At 41.8% G+C, this 15,212-nt stretch overlaps 1 protein-coding gene across 2 annotated transcripts; it reads right to left on the bottom strand.

Moving 5' to 3' along the window:
- Positions 1–353: 353 nt before the first annotated feature.
- Positions 354–15,193, bottom strand: ammecr1 (AMMECR nuclear protein 1). 2 transcript variants are annotated; one of them, XM_030437615.1, is made up of 6 exons: positions 13,383–14,171; positions 8,676–8,786; positions 7,381–7,495; positions 7,110–7,200; positions 6,889–6,985; positions 354–5,659 (listed from the first exon to the last, which is right to left on the bottom strand). In XM_030437615.1, exons 1-6 carry the CDS (start codon positions 13,856–13,858, stop codon positions 5,545–5,547), a joined length of 1,005 nt encoding a protein of 334 aa, XP_030293475.1. In that variant the 5' UTR covers positions 13,859–14,171; the 3' UTR covers positions 354–5,544. The 2 variants fall into 2 exon arrangements, with proteins under 2 accessions (XP_030293475.1, XP_030293476.1); XM_030437616.1 differs by lacking the exon at positions 8,676–8,786 and having other exon boundaries at positions 13,383–15,193.
- Between the last annotated feature and the right edge of the window lie 19 nt (positions 15,194–15,212).

The following is a 15,212-nucleotide window of genomic DNA, read 5'->3' as shown; positions in this document are numbered from 1 at the left end:
ACTACCATGACCCGGACGACTGAGAACTTGATCAACCAATGGTAATGCAGCTTCTTCATAAACTATTAAACATTAACATATAAATGCATATTGTAGCATGAAAACACATAATATACTCAGAGCAAACAGATCAAGATCAACAAGGAAGCAAAACCGTTGACAAAGAATACAAGAAATAAGCTAAATTACACGATGCAAAGACCTTTTTGTTCAGCTGATCACTAATCAGTCGAACTTGATGATTCCATCCAGAACGTCTCTGAGTCCAAAAGAAAAACGACCTTCCTGAGTGTGAAACGACGTGCAGTGTCTGTGGATGTGTGCTGAAAGAAAGTAGAATGACACATGTTCTCTTTTCAGTTGATTTTATATTTTTTTATTGAATAAATGATTTTAAAAGGTAATAACAATGTTTAAAACTACATTATCTTCACAGCCATCGCGTACATACTCAGATAACCCATCTATATATATTCTCTCAACCCTCCCCACACTTTTTCTTTTGCATTTTTTTTTTTCTAAAATTTCTTTCTTTTTGTTTGTATTTTTTTTTTGTCTTGGTTTTTGTTTTTGTGTTTTTTTTTTCCTTTTCTAGTCATACTATCAGAATAAATGCCCATTTCAAGTCGCGTCACACTAACAGCAATTCAATAGGAAAGGAGGAAGGGGTCTAGCTCTACAGGGGGGGAGGGAGGGGGTGGATTTGAAGTTCCCAGTTCATATTATCCATCAACATTTTTTCAAGTGACTAAAGCAGAAAAAAAAAAAAAAAAAAAAAAGATCCAAAAAATCTAAAGGAAAAGAGAAACAAAAGTTGGTATGAGGAGTTACACCAGGCAACCCTCCCAGCCCATCAGGCCACTGCAACAGAAGAAAGTCGTTTTGTACAGTGACACGTCTGAGAAGTCAGTGTCTCAAAAATTCAGAACATAGAAAACCACTAAAATAATTTTGAAACTAGATCCAAAATATTCTTTTGAAAAGAATTTATTTTGATGTACAAAAACAGTCATTTTCTTTTTTTTTTTTATTTTCTTTTTTAAAATCTTTTTATTAATAAAAATTTCAAACACAAGTTTATTGTAGTTCTTATTTCATTTGTCATTATCATTATTATTATTGTTTCATTTATTCTTTTTTTTTTATTTATCTATTTTTTATTCATCTATCAGTGCGATTGTATACCAGTGCAGCTACTGGGTCCGGAGTAAAGAAAACAGGCTTTTTTCATCTTTAATGGCATAAAAAATAAGGAAAAATCCATCTTTTATACAAAGTATAACTGCTGGTCTTTAGGGAAAAAAACATTTATAAACCCATAAAGCTAGGAGGCACACCATGGGATTTTCATTTTTGTAAATAATAACAATAATAATAATAATAATAAACAAAACAAGTAACAACAATTTGCAACCACTTTTTTTTTTTTTACCATCCTTGATGCCATGTACGGCTTCAGAGATAGACAATGAAAAATTCATTGAAAAATCGGGTTGCGTCATAAGTCTAGACAGTTGAGAAATCGCACAAAAAAAATAATAAAATAAAAGACATAAACAACATTTTGTCAATGCAGGGGGTGTCTTTTGGAAGGACAGGAAGCCAGGCCTGTAGAGCAGCATCTGGGCATGGCCGCTGGCATCTTTGGTTCGGTCGAACATACGAAGGTAACACGAGCTTGAGCATTCCACGAAATATGAGAATGACCACGCAAGGAATGCTGAGGCTGAACTCTAACCCTGGTATGGAACCAAAACACAATCTGCTACAACAAACTACTAATGTCGTTCCATAAAAATCCCATGAGGTATCGATGCTTTAAACAGTTAGTCAGTGCAGAAACGGGACCAGTTTCTGCGCGCTCTTTTGTAAAACATTAACTCTGCGTCCCACTACCTTCGACATAGTTTGAGAGGCCGCGAGAGCCTCGACGACGGGACCTTTTTCACGAGTCCACGACTTCGCCTTTAACAGAGGTCAAACGATTCAGCAGCTGAAGGAAAACGGGAGGACGTGCTCGGAAAAAAAAAAAAAAAAAGAGCAGCGTCCCATCTTCCAGGAGAGGCAACGACCACTACTACTGCCACCATCTACCGAACGACACACATCACACCTTAACAAACTAGGCCATGAGGTCGGGCCACAGTGTGGGGGAGGGGGAGCAATCGGGGGGAGGAGGAGGAGGCTACGCGTGACTTCTTGTCCTTTCAAACCTGCAGGGGTGTTGACTTGCACTGGTAGGAAAAACAAAAAAACACCTGTTGAACAGATCTGCATATATCAAGGATAGTAAAGGTAACACATGTAGGATTTTCTCTTAATATATCGCTGTTCAATTGTAATAACAACCACTGACAGTACATTCTATAGCCCCATTATGACTGCAGGGACTTCTACCTCTTCATTATAAGTGTAAGAATAACGGTCTGTTTTTCCCATAGGGAATTGATCCCAAATCACCCACATTGAACTTAAAAAAAGCACAGATTCACGGGGCTACTGTTTGTTTTTGTTTTGTTTTTTCTCTCTCGCCGACGGTCACATCCTTTTTACGGTATTAAAAATGTGCCGCCGTGACTCAATTCACAGCAATACACTCAAGAGCAAATCTTACATGCAGCATCTTTAAGTATGATATGATCAATGAGTCCGCATGACCAGTCACGAGCTGTGACCACCCCAATATGAGGTCCGATAGCACCATATTTGTCTTTTAAATCTCTTAATGGTTAATAAGAGTGTCTAAGCCATAGATCAAGCATATCATGGATAAAACCATAGGTCTCATACTCATACATACATGCAACAAAATACATTGCATGTGTATACAAAGACATATATGTAAAAGAGCATGGTCAATTTGGTTTTGCAGCAGAAAAATTCAGGTTGTGCTGTATTAAATGGACCAGGAAATGAGCGCCTGACTGCTCCGCCTTTGAAAACGTTCGATGTAGTGTGTTTATCATAAATGCACACATTTTACAAGAGGCGTGAAAGCGTCTTCCCATGGTTTCAACGTTTAGGGAAACACCACCACAGTGCCCGGCTGTTTTTTGAGAGAGACAGAGTGTGAGTTTGTGTTTGTGTTTGTGTTTGTGTGTCTTTCAAAAATGAAAGAATTGAGGACCAGCAGCGGGGTAAGACTTGAGCAAACAGGAGACTGCAGGCATACAGGAGCCCCCATATGTCAGAGATAGTATCAGCAATAGCATTCGAGTGAGAGGAACGTCATCCGAGGCCATTTCCTACACTGTGGTGCGAGGATGGAGCTGGGAGAGAGAGCAAACCATGGGGGAGGCAGGAGCACTCAGAGCATCATCTACTGGTCCATCGTTTATTAAATCATTCGTTTAAGGCAACACAACTTAAATCTGGGTCATTTCGGGTTACTGTGGATGGAGTGCCAAAAGCCCTTGACGTTTTGCATAAAGAAAAATAACCTGTCAGTTAGTAAAGGCTGTTACGAAGACAGATGTTGGTCAGGTAACAAGAACCTCTCAAAAAATTCCAGTTCGCAAAACTAAAAAACCCAAAGCGAGCGGATCGACACGTTGATCCACAACGGTTCAGAACATTCTGGAAAAAGCAAAATCCAACTAGCCTAGTGTGTGTGGATGTGACTCACAACAAGTAATATTTGGATGGGAAATGGCTTCTTAACTCCTTACAAAGCCCTGGCTTTTTTATTTTGATTTGTAGACCTTAACTGCAAGCCGCTCGGCCCCATGCAGAGATTCTGCTCTAACTAACGCGACCGTGTTTGCTCGAACCTACTGCCAGACAGCTGACAAAACAGACCACGGATCGGAACACTTCTTGTGCCGTGGACACACAGATCAACGGGATCTCACCGAACAGCAGAGTATCAGAGGAGAGAACGGCGGTAGTGCGGTTTCAACAACTAAAATCGACTCACTGCAGCGCCGTGGCTGCTCGAGACTCTAACGAGAGCTATGACATGCACTCCTAAATGACACGAACATGTTTATTAGATCACTTACTTTGTGCGTCAAGTGGTGTGTCTTCATTCAAAATGACAATTTTTAATGCATCATACTACGTGGATGAGTGACAATGGTTAGCTATAATCTGAAAAGGCAAGACAATGTTTCCACGGTGACAATATACGAGACAAATGTGACAAATGACTGAAACGTTCCAGGTCCGACTGGTGTTCAGTGATGCAGCCCTGCCTGAGGCTGGCTGGTGTAAGGTTGCATTTAGAGGTTTAACATCCAATAGATCAGAGGTCACCCAATGCAAACGCTTCAAGCCAAACAACCGACGACTCTTACAAAGTGTGGAATAAAAAGAGAATATGGCTTTAAGTAGTTATAGCATGTCCCTGTCAAGTGACTCCCTGCCAGTTAACTCAGAAACCAACAGACACAGTAAATTCAAATCAAAGCATTGTTCATGCATTTACTTTTTTTTTTTCTTCCTCTTCTTCTCGGGACCTGCAGATACGCCTGCTCCCCCTCTCCAATGCGGGGAGGTCAGACCCACGTGTGGCCCATTTTACAAATATAATTAACAAATCACCTGCGCAGACAAAATGGCTTCCTCCACGATTACCTTAAATCTAAACAAAAAAGTTCAACAACAAAAAAGAAAAAGAGGGAACGTAGCTGTAAGCTCTAGCCAAACAAACGCAGTTCAAGGTTTACAGGTTCCACCACAAAACACTACGAATACTCAGGAGGTTTCCAAAAAAATCTCTGTAGGGAATCTTTAGGTGAAATCCAATTTCTAATTGACTCTACTGGTTTTTTATCTTGTGGCAGACCAGCATCTATATCCACACACAGAAACACACACACACACGACTGTGACCTGAAACAATAAACACTACCAGCGTGGGCTGGTTTGAGGGCGTCACAATCCTACAATCTATACTTTGGAGTACACAGATCCCAATATATAGTTCCGACTACAACACTACAAGTTTACAAGGCTAACAACCTCAACAATCAATCGTTTTTTTTTCTTTTTTGAGAGGAATCAGAAGAGAGACGACACAGCCTTTGTGAACTGCAGTTGCCTTGCTACATGGAATACATGTCTGAATAGTAAGAAAGAATAGAACGAGGAAAAAAAAAAACCAAGGAATTTTCTTAGTGAATGTAAAATCGTAGCAAAGCCTAAACGATATAAGCGCAAGGCTAATCCACCAGAAGAGACCTTCTTCCATCCACAGAATATAACGTGATTAGGTTTCGCTTAACATACTTAAGATTAATAAAATCTAGTATTTGTTTGATTTTTCAAAAAATATGAATGAAGGGGGTTATAGATATATGTATACATATGCTGCAAAAACTTAACCATAGGCAAAGAAAAGAAGAAACGTGGATTTCTTGCCATAATCAAATGATGCTTCGTTGCCACCCGTTGCCATGTCAACGTCTGGGAGACGGCCAGCATGGCAACGGAAACAATCATCATAAAATGGTACAGTAGTAGAAATAGCTAGACCAGGAGGGGGCGGGCTCTCCTGGGAAAAGGTCCGCGGAGAGGTCCAATGATTGGTCATGCGGCTCGCTGTCAGGAATAATGGTTGTAGGGTGGTAGAGGGTGCCCAATGCCATTCTGGTAGTGGTGATGCTGGCGGTGGGCGATGTACTCTGCATAACCCATTGTCATCTTCTCGCTACGGTACCTAGGAATGAGAAGAGAAGCGTCAGTAAAGGATCGGTGACCCTCGTGTCATGTTAGGAAAGCTGTGATAAGCCACAGTCTGTAGCTACTGTGACCCGGTCCAATCTATTCAACATACAACAGACTTTTTTTTGCACATTGCTGAACTCTCAGTGGACAGTTTTAAAAATAGTGTAAAAATCGATGGAGCGGAACCAGAGATGTCTTCTTTTTTTATCCCATGCATTACTATTCCTCCCCATCGAAGGCTGGCACCTACCTTACCCACAATGCACCTCAGATGCCAAAAGTTCATTAAGATGTTTGGGTGAGATGCTAGTGGCAGCATCACTTGAGGCACTTTATCAGATTCGAGGCAGCTCCCACTGGAGCCACAAAGGCTTTATACAACTTTTCAGCATATAGTTAAAAAGGCACAGTGTGCAAGTAGTGCTCCTCAAAATCTAGAAACAGACTTAATGGCAGAACATACGGTGCGTCGAAAAAGCAGGACAACACTGGCTTAGATCCCATATGTGACACTTGTTCTTTTAAAAATCATTTTATCTTCACAAGGTTCTGTTCTACCGATTCTGCTCGGCTGGCTAAAACAAACTCTAACGTGCTCATGTGCATTAATCAGTGACTTTGGTCAGAATAAGTTTTAATACTTTAGGTTTTGTGTTTGGTTACATGCCAAAAAAAAAAAAAAAAAGCAGTGACGATGTTTTTTCTGGGACCATCTCAAATTTTCATATGAATGAGTCTCCAATAAAATGTGTGTTTCTGATTTACTGCAGTGTTAAACTAATTAAGGCTAGAGCCTGATCGATACATCACCTATCACAGATATTTGCTGATATATATGTATATATTTCTAATAGGTAATAATGTGGGAAAAGATGCTTGGGTAGGTTATAATCATTTAACTCAAAATTAAGTTTATCTTTTCAGTGGTGGTGTTCATTTAGACAATAAGGTTGATTCTTAAACCAGAAAATTACAGTCATCACCCGAATTTTATATTTATTTTTCATTTTGCTCTCATGTTGTGATCACTGACGCTATGAACACGGGATCTTGTCAGCACAAGATCGATACGCAGATGTTAGTAATGTGTGATAAATTTTTTTTGACACCAGGATGCAAAGCTAACAATATCCCTGTGAAAGTATGTGGGTAAACAAAGTACATCTGTGACATTAACATATGACCATGTTTGAAGGTAATTCAGTAAAAGTGTATCCTCACCTGGTTAACTTAATGGTCTTCCTGAAGTCATTTGTGATGGGAGCTTTGTAACCTCCCTTTCGTAGTAAGGAATCTATGGTTTGAATGTGGTCCCAACCTTGATAAAATAAAGCGTTCTTTACACATTCCTGATAATCCACGTCTAGAAAAAAACACTTCATCACATAGAATGTATAAAAAGCAGATGAGGCTGCATCGTTTAGGGGCGCAAATGATCTCACCTTGCTCCTTTGCAACCTCTGGTAGGTAGGTGGCGGTGCGCTTTGATCCTTTTTCATTGAAAAACTCTATCCTAATACCGTGAACACCCACCTGGAATTCAAGACAGGAATAACAAAGAAACCATGTATTTCACCTTCACAAATTACTGCATCCAACAAAGTCAGATTCAACTTTTTAAACTTGAAGGAGCTACTGTGCATTTACAGCAGAAAGAGTGAGTCACCTATGCATGAGAGTGTCAGCAGCCTCAATGCAAAACATGTCGCTTACCTCCCAGTCAAGGTAATCACCGACGTCTTCAAAGTTGGTGAGAAGAGACACTGAGCAGAAGAGGCGAGGCAGCTCATCCCTTGTCATAGGGGGGAAGCGGCTGTCTTTAAGGGCACTGGAGACATACAAGCACAAAGAACATACCGCTGTAAGAAGTGATTCAGAAAACAGTTATCGCAGGCGAGTATCAGGAGGGCCAATAGGTTGATTGCTATGTTTAGGATTTGAATGCAATGAACTCGAGTAATTAATATATTTTAGTTTTTAAATTGAGGGCAAGTTTTTCACTCACACTTCCAGCGTGAGATGAAAGATAATCAAGGCCTTTTTTATCCAATGTAGATGGCCTATGAACATTAAGAGGTCAGCACGGCCGCAGCATCACGCCTGCTGCCAGCAGCTAAGTGGGGTTTCTTATGCATGTGTCAGCACTCAATACCAGTAAGCAGCTGCATGTTTTTGCATGCATTTGACAGGTCAGCTGTGTCTGCCCTCGGGTCAAGAAATGCTAATGAAAAACATTCTACACCAGGTTTTTACAGTGGGCTCTGTTTACGCTCAGGCTTTAAGTACACTTGAGGCTGTAGTTCTTAACAATCATCTGGTAATGTGCTGCCTCTCAGTCATGTGATGGGTCATGTCACATTCAAAAGATCAGTTTCATTAATATTGAATTCAGATTTCTAATTGAACACTTGTCGACCAAAGTGAGGCAGTGCCTGACCAGCGATTAACCCACCGTCTGGACAATCCATCCCTATGTGTGTTTAACCCGTGTGCTTATGTTTGCCTGGAGAGGTTATAACACTGTCAATAAAACTACACAAGGACTCTTTATTATCACAATGAATTAAAACATAGTTACAATAGTCCTTACATTACAGTAATAGTAAAAAGGTACCAATACATTTCATTTGTAGCACTGCCTATCCTCTTTATGTCAGTGCCAGCTCATCAAGAATGAAATGCTTTTATCAACTTTCTACATCATCCTCAGTGTTAAGACTAATCATGTTGCTAGCACACTCCAAATGCTGTTTTTCTGTTGATGAAAAATGCGTACACATACAGAGTAGATACCTTCTCTTTTTTTTTTATAATACTATTTAATTCAACCTTCATGGTGGGAAAAAATGGGTGAAGTAATTACTGTGAAAAAACAACAGTTGTATTTGCTCCAAGAGTAATTTAGTTCTAGTGACTGCAGAAAATCGCCCATTTTAAGGGTCTTGTTTCCAATAGACTCATTTACAGTGATTTACTACAATGTCATTCTAGCAATGAAAATATCTTACCTAGTAAGGGTGTACTCCCTGAGTCCTGAGTGCAGATTCATGGCAGAAAATGTACCTATACAACCCCTCAACCGCTTGTCTCTGCCTATTTTCCATGTGACAAACAGCGGGCTGAAAAACAAGGAGAAGAGATCGTGTTAAAGAAGTTAACTAACGTGCACAACACATGTACATTTCTGTTGTGTAGAAAGTTTGACGGATACAGCTCAATGTACACATCACCAGTTAACTCTGTTTCAGTGTGCCACAGTTGTTATTCACATCAGGCAAAACTGGCACCATTGTCTTTTACACCACAATGGATCAGTTTTCATCCAAGTCTGCAAGCTTTTGTTTATATCCATCTGTTCATCCATGACTGGATAGCTATCTTTTTTCCCCAAAGCAATACATTTTACGTTTCATGAAGTATGGTAAAGACCATGGGCATGTGCATTAGCAAAGAGAACTCCAAACTGATTACAAGAAGAACTTCTAACTTGAACGGATGTAACTGAGACCATCTCGCGATGGGATCACAGCAGCTGGGATGCCGTCAACATGTCCATGCTCCGGCCCATTACTACATTACTGCACAAGTGCTCAGTACTAATGGGCAGGACCGTGCCCATCTTTGAACAAAGCCTTTATTTTGATATCAGGTGCACACATCTAATCTTCCTAACTGCATCTTGCACAGTTGCAACACTATCATGGTGACAAAATCTGTCCGCAGACAGATAAGGTGCAAACCAGCTGCACTACAGTGGGTGTTAACAATTGGAACTAGGTGATTCGCAACAAATGTAGGCAAGGGGCCTAAAGTGGGGGACCAACTGCTACTTTCCTGCTTCCTACCTCCCTGGTTCTGGTACCCTTGCTGAGACAATTCCCATCTTCTGGGTGTTTGGGTGAACACTTCAAGAAAGGTCCTTTCTTTTCTATAGAGTACTGATACAGCAAAGCTTTTCTCTCTCTCTCTCTCTCTTGCTTGCTTGACTCATGTAAATATGTGTAAATTAAACTGTATAAAAAGGGAAAAAAAGAGGGGGGAAAAAAGAATTTCCCTTATGAATAATCTTCAATACAACAATCACCTTTGAAACTATCATAAAAAGTATTTTTTTCATGCATTAATTCACGAGCCAGTCTTTTTAGTTAAATGCTTCGAAATCCCAAATTTCTCAAAAGAAACATACATGAGACATTTCTCTTTGAACCAACCGTTCAATTTTATTTTTAGCTTTTTCACACATTAAACAATTGTTTTACAAAATCAAGATCAAAATTTGAAGCTCTGATTCAGTGAATCCTTTTTTTTTTTTTTTAATTACAAAGGAGTAAAATATTACAGCTACAACAGAAAGGTGCTCAAAGACTAATGAAAAACAAAGTGATGTCAAGTACATGTTGACGTGTCACAGACATTTCACCCAGCAGTTCCTCCTCAGAAAACCTTTGCATGGCAACTGTCCTATGGCTTCAGTTTACCCTTCGTGGATCATTTGCCCTCTACCAGTGAGGAAAGGCGAATGTCTTCTGGTGTTGTCCTAAAAACAAGAGAGCAACAGGGGCAAAGGTTGATGAAGAGGAGAAAATACTGCTTGTGTTTACTATTTGGCAGCACAAAGGATAAGATAGCATGTTCGTTATCTGGCTATTACTTTCAAACTGTAATCTTATATTAGCTCTTTCCTTAGCACACTATAGCTGCAAAATCTGTTGGCTTACATTTCACATATTACTTCTCTGATTAACTTTATCAGCCATTGTAAACTATAAAACCATTAAGTTAATTAAAGTTAACTAGCTTAAACAGCTGGCTGGTTATGCTAACGTACCTGAAAGAGCGCTCGCCGGCAGATGTGGTCCAGTGGTCTTCACGCAGTCAAAATGAAGAAATAAGCTTTTAAGGTTTTGTTGTGTTGGCTGAGGCAGCTACCTTTGTGTCACAGCTCTCAGCATGTGTCCCTCCATTTACAGAAGAAGACTTGCCTTTTTTTATTAAATGTCAACAACATGTACGCCGAACAGCCAGTCACCTCACCAGACAGCAACGTGCGCCGTCTCAACAAGCTTCACCATTGCTTTGGGTTATACCATTTTCATCATTTTGAAATAAATTTTGATATTTACAAGAAGCATGGTTCTTATTTTCAATGTTTTTGTGCCACCGTCTTAGAAAAATTATCACATCCACAATCTCAGGCCCTTCATTGTTTACTGGCTGAGCACAGCACTGCGTCTTTGTCAGATGTTGTGTTTGTTCCGAGCATTTCAATAATTCAATCTGACAATGCCCCCAAGTGAAGGACATGCCGAGGACACCACAGACCAGAAGTATGAGTTTCTCAGACCTGTGGGAGTTTTCACTTTGGAGGGCATTTGTAAATACATTCCTAGTTATGGTTGGCTGGCTGGGGTTAGACGTCGATTTCAAGTGTGTTCTTTGTTGACCCTTAAAGGCTGACAGACCTGAGCTCAATCAGAATGTGGTTCGTTTTCTACAAAGGGTTTAAATATGTTCAAATCAGTCATGATGTTAGATGGTCCATGTCCATAGCCAGCATCTAACTCCCAGTTGTATCAAACCACATTCACAATTTGAGCTTTACACGGTACTGCTAACAAAAGCATCACACACTCTAACAACAAGGCACTTACTCTGATTGCACAGGTGATGTCAGTTAATGTTTATGATGGTTTGATGCCTAGCGCGGACAGTGGGACCGTGCCTTGGAGAGAGCTTTATGGAGGGCACTATTACATTAACGTACAAGCGCCAGATTTTTATTTTGTTAACGGCAACACTAATCTGGCTTGCCAAGCTTGGCTCGGGCAACAGTGGAAGCCATGTATAAAATCAGTAACGTCTGAAATAAAAACCAAGAGGGTGTTTTATGCGTGTTTATTTGACATGAATTTGGTTAATCTAGTTTACACCAGAAAGGCACAGATCAGTGAGCTGTATCCACCACATCTGGCACATATCAAATCATTTTCCCAGTGTTTTGAATAGAATCTGACATATATTGAATGTGTAAAACCTTTCGCCTTGAGTCGGTTTGGAGATGGTCTCTAGATGGAAATCTTAGTGTGATGGATGTTGAAGATAGAGCTTGATAGTTAAGAGACTTGACATGCCAAAAGCAGCATTTGAAAAATACCCATTTGATGTGAATGTGCAAAGACAGCAGAAATGGGACTTGGTTAATCGTGTACAAACAGTGTGTATGAGAGATCGCTTCCTGTAATATCTATAATGATTACCAACAAAACAGCTTTGGGGTGTTAAACAAACGCCATAAACAATTCAAGCGTAAAATCAGAATTGCGTGCAGACTGTCCTCAACTCTTGATTTTACACTTGAATGTGTCACATGACAGCAAAAAAAAGGCACATTCACAAACATTATTGTTAGAAATACAAATTTTGAAACCTTTTAATGTAGCCCTTGTCAATAAGTTACCCCAAAAGTTTCTATGAACCGTGACTGCAGTTGTTCAACCATTCCTTTCATAGCCTCAAAGTGTAAGTTAAACGCCCATATAGTCGTGCACTATCACATTACAACACATGTATAAGGAGGGGTCGATACATTTCAGCGGAGTGCAGTTGTGGGGCACGACATGTACATTTAATCTTCTCCTAGTTAAACTGGTCACAACACGATTAAACTCGTGTTTGGTGAACGCTTCGAGTGTTTGAACGTTGTGTTTCTTTGTTTGCCACACGTATTGAAGACTGTCATGATGTTTACAGTGACATGTAGCCATAGGGAACTGCTTAGTCCTCAACACCAACCACATTTTTCTTTGTTGGCTGATGCTAAATCGGCTGTCATCGCTGAGTTTCCCTTCGACTCGACAGTTGGCAGTAAAGCAGACACGCTGTTAAAAACAACTCAGCTACACGATCGGTTATCTGACAGTGACGGCACAGAGACGTTTTAATACATTTACCATTAAATAAATTACCGCAAGCTCATTAGTGGCCGGTTGCTAAGCTAATGCAGCGCATAGCTAACAAAGCTAAGCCTGGTGGCAACCCGGAGTTCATTGAGGGCAACTTAAAAGAATAAGAATGCCAACATTTACTTTTAGGGTTTTCTATTATGGTAGTGTCAATGGACTGTCGTAAATGTAAAAACTGCAGCTGTTAAACCGAAAAAATAAGCGATGTTATCTTACTCGTTCCACCCTTTTTCTTTTAGCTTAAGTGTTTGGTGGCTTGCTAATGTTAGCATGTAGCACACAGGCTTAGCTAACGTTAGCCTGTGGTTGTTCGAGTTGGATAAACAGCAGAGCTAATATTGTGGGGGGGTTTTCCGCCAAGAAGCACATTAAATGTGAAAGCGACACGGTACATCATCCAGTCATGTGCATTATAAGATCGATAAACTCAAATAAAAAAACATTCATTGTAACGATAATGTGATGTGAGTGCAGCTACAGGCCAGTGCAGTCAGTCTCTGTTCGACGAGGCCCGAATTCCAAGTTGGTACAAATTAAGCTAGCATCGGGAGGGATTTAAACGTTAAATACAGCAAAAGTAAAATGTTGTCTCGACGTGACAGTCTGTGGCCTGAACAGTGGAGCGGGATCCGGAGGTGAATCAAGCCCAAAGAGTGCCGCTAAACACACATTCGCTGAGAGGGGGACACATCAGTGAGCTTTTAGTGACATGCAGCAAAACAACAAAAGACAAAAACAACAAAAAATACTCACTAGGGATCATTTGTAAACCTGGGTGTTCTCGGAGGTTGGTATCCGTACAGATGGCAATAAAGCACGTCAAAACAGAAGCAGCACATCTCCGCTGAGACGACCATTTTTCTGCCTCCACTTCCCGAACCGGGTCCCGAGCTGAGATTCGGGGAGAGGCCGGATGAAGTGTAACCGGCCGGGGCTGGGGACAGAGCGTTTGTGCCGCTGCTACCACTACTACTACTGCCGCCGCTAACGTTACCCCCGGGTCCCCCCAGGCCGTTGGCTCTGCTCACGTTCGCCCCTGCTGCAACGGTCGCGGAGGAGCCAATCCCCAACTCCGAGCCACAATGTCCGGTTCCTGCCACCCCGCTTCCCGCCCCCACCCCGCCGGGACCCCCCGACCCGGGCGATCCCGACAGTTTCTGCTTCTTCACCCCGCAGCACCCGGCCGCCATCTTGGAACAATCTGCACCGACACACCGCTTCCGACCCATAACCGTCACCGCGGGAAGGGTGGGGGGGAACGCCGACCAGACGTAGAAATCCCACTGCGTTGATACGTACGACGGACAATACTCCACTTTCACTCTTTTGTTTTTTTTGTGTCGGACGACGAAATAACCGATGTGGTGAGAAGACTGCAATGTCACCCTCGCGTTGCCTTTAAAGATGCGTGACTTCGCTACGCAAAATCCATAGCTGGACGAACGCCGTTTCCATGAGTAGTCAGCCAGTCCAGCTTTTTTTTTTTTTTTTTTTTTTTTTTTTTTGGACCACGGTGTTCCGAGTGGATCACCGATAACGTCAAAAAATAAAAGTCCAAAGCCCACCCCCCCTAAAAAAAAAAAAAATATTCAGCCCCCCTTTTCTCTCCCTTCAATACGCCACCATCCGAGCCGATCTCAAGTCAGTTCCCCCCGTCAGCATACAAGTTCAGGGAGTGCACGGTCCGAACAGGCCGCAGATGACAGTACCCGGGCGGTCCAGATGTGAAGCCGACAGCCAGTGTGCCGAAGCCCCGCAGCACACCTCTCCAAGTGGAAGCCGGGAGCTTGAGTACGCAGGACCCATAAAAGCTTCAGCACGCAGCGTCGCTTCTTCTCATTGCACCAGCGTGTTGTTGTCGTTGTTGGGTATTTTTTTTTTTTATTATTTTTTTTGGGGGGCCTCACGAACTTCTAATTACACAACAGGCCCAGTATGTTGGAATTCCAGACGCTGGGGTAATAACGCAGAGTAAAATGGCATCTGACAATGCGGGGTTGGCATGGCACAATGAACCGCGTCAGCACCACCGAGCAAGAAGTCATGTCAGTCCACGTTCAGCCCACCACAGTTTGCACCTGCATCATGTCTGCTGCTCTTTGGACCTGGGCTTTTTTTTAAAAAAAAAAAAGAAAAAGAAAAATCTCAATAAACACCCTCCAGCGTCAGATGCAGAGCTCAAAGTTTTCAGTATAGGTTTGTTTGGAGGCTGTCATCCGTGTATGAGGACACACAGAGAGGATCATTCTAGTCCGGGTAGAGAAATCCTCCAGGTTCTGGCAGAGGGAGAGAAAAAAAAAACCCAATCGCTCCGCAACCCGTCTCTCAGCTTGCTACCGTTCGGTGCTGTTCGGGTGGTGGAAGCAGAAGAAGAAGGAGAAGGAGAGGAGGGAGAAGCCCTGTGTGATCGGGTCTGTGTGCATCGGTGTCGTCGGCCACTCCGGAAGCGGATTCAGAGAAATGTGTTGCGCCCGGTTCTACACATAATGCGTAGCTTCTCGGGGAACCAGACGGTTCAGAAGAGAGAGAATCTACGGTGCTGTGGAGGCATGCGCGCTCTCGACGTCCCGTACGCGTGGATGC

The sequence above is a fragment of the Sparus aurata genome, chromosome 13, assembly GCF_900880675.1.
Source record: "Sparus aurata chromosome 13, fSpaAur1.1, whole genome shotgun sequence".
Taxonomy (NCBI): Eukaryota; Metazoa; Chordata; class Actinopteri; order Spariformes; family Sparidae; genus Sparus; species Sparus aurata.
The sequence above is the reverse complement of the archived record's forward strand: the minus strand, read 5'-3'. Positions and strand labels throughout refer to the sequence as shown.

Excerpts from the sequence above, each read along its gene's own strand:
- ammecr1 (XM_030437615.1), bottom strand. The coding sequence starts at position 13,858 with ATGGGTCGGAAGCGGTGTGTCGGTGCAGATTGTTCCAAGATGGCGGCC. Across the intron at positions 8,787-13,382 it reads AGGTTTACAAATGATCCCTA|CCCGCTGTTTGTCACATGGA; the intron begins GTGAGTATTTTT and ends CTTGTTTTTCAG. Across the intron at positions 7,201-7,380 it reads GTGATTACCTTGACTGGGAG|GTGGGTGTTCACGGTATTAG; the intron begins GTAAGCGACATG and ends CTTGAATTCCAG.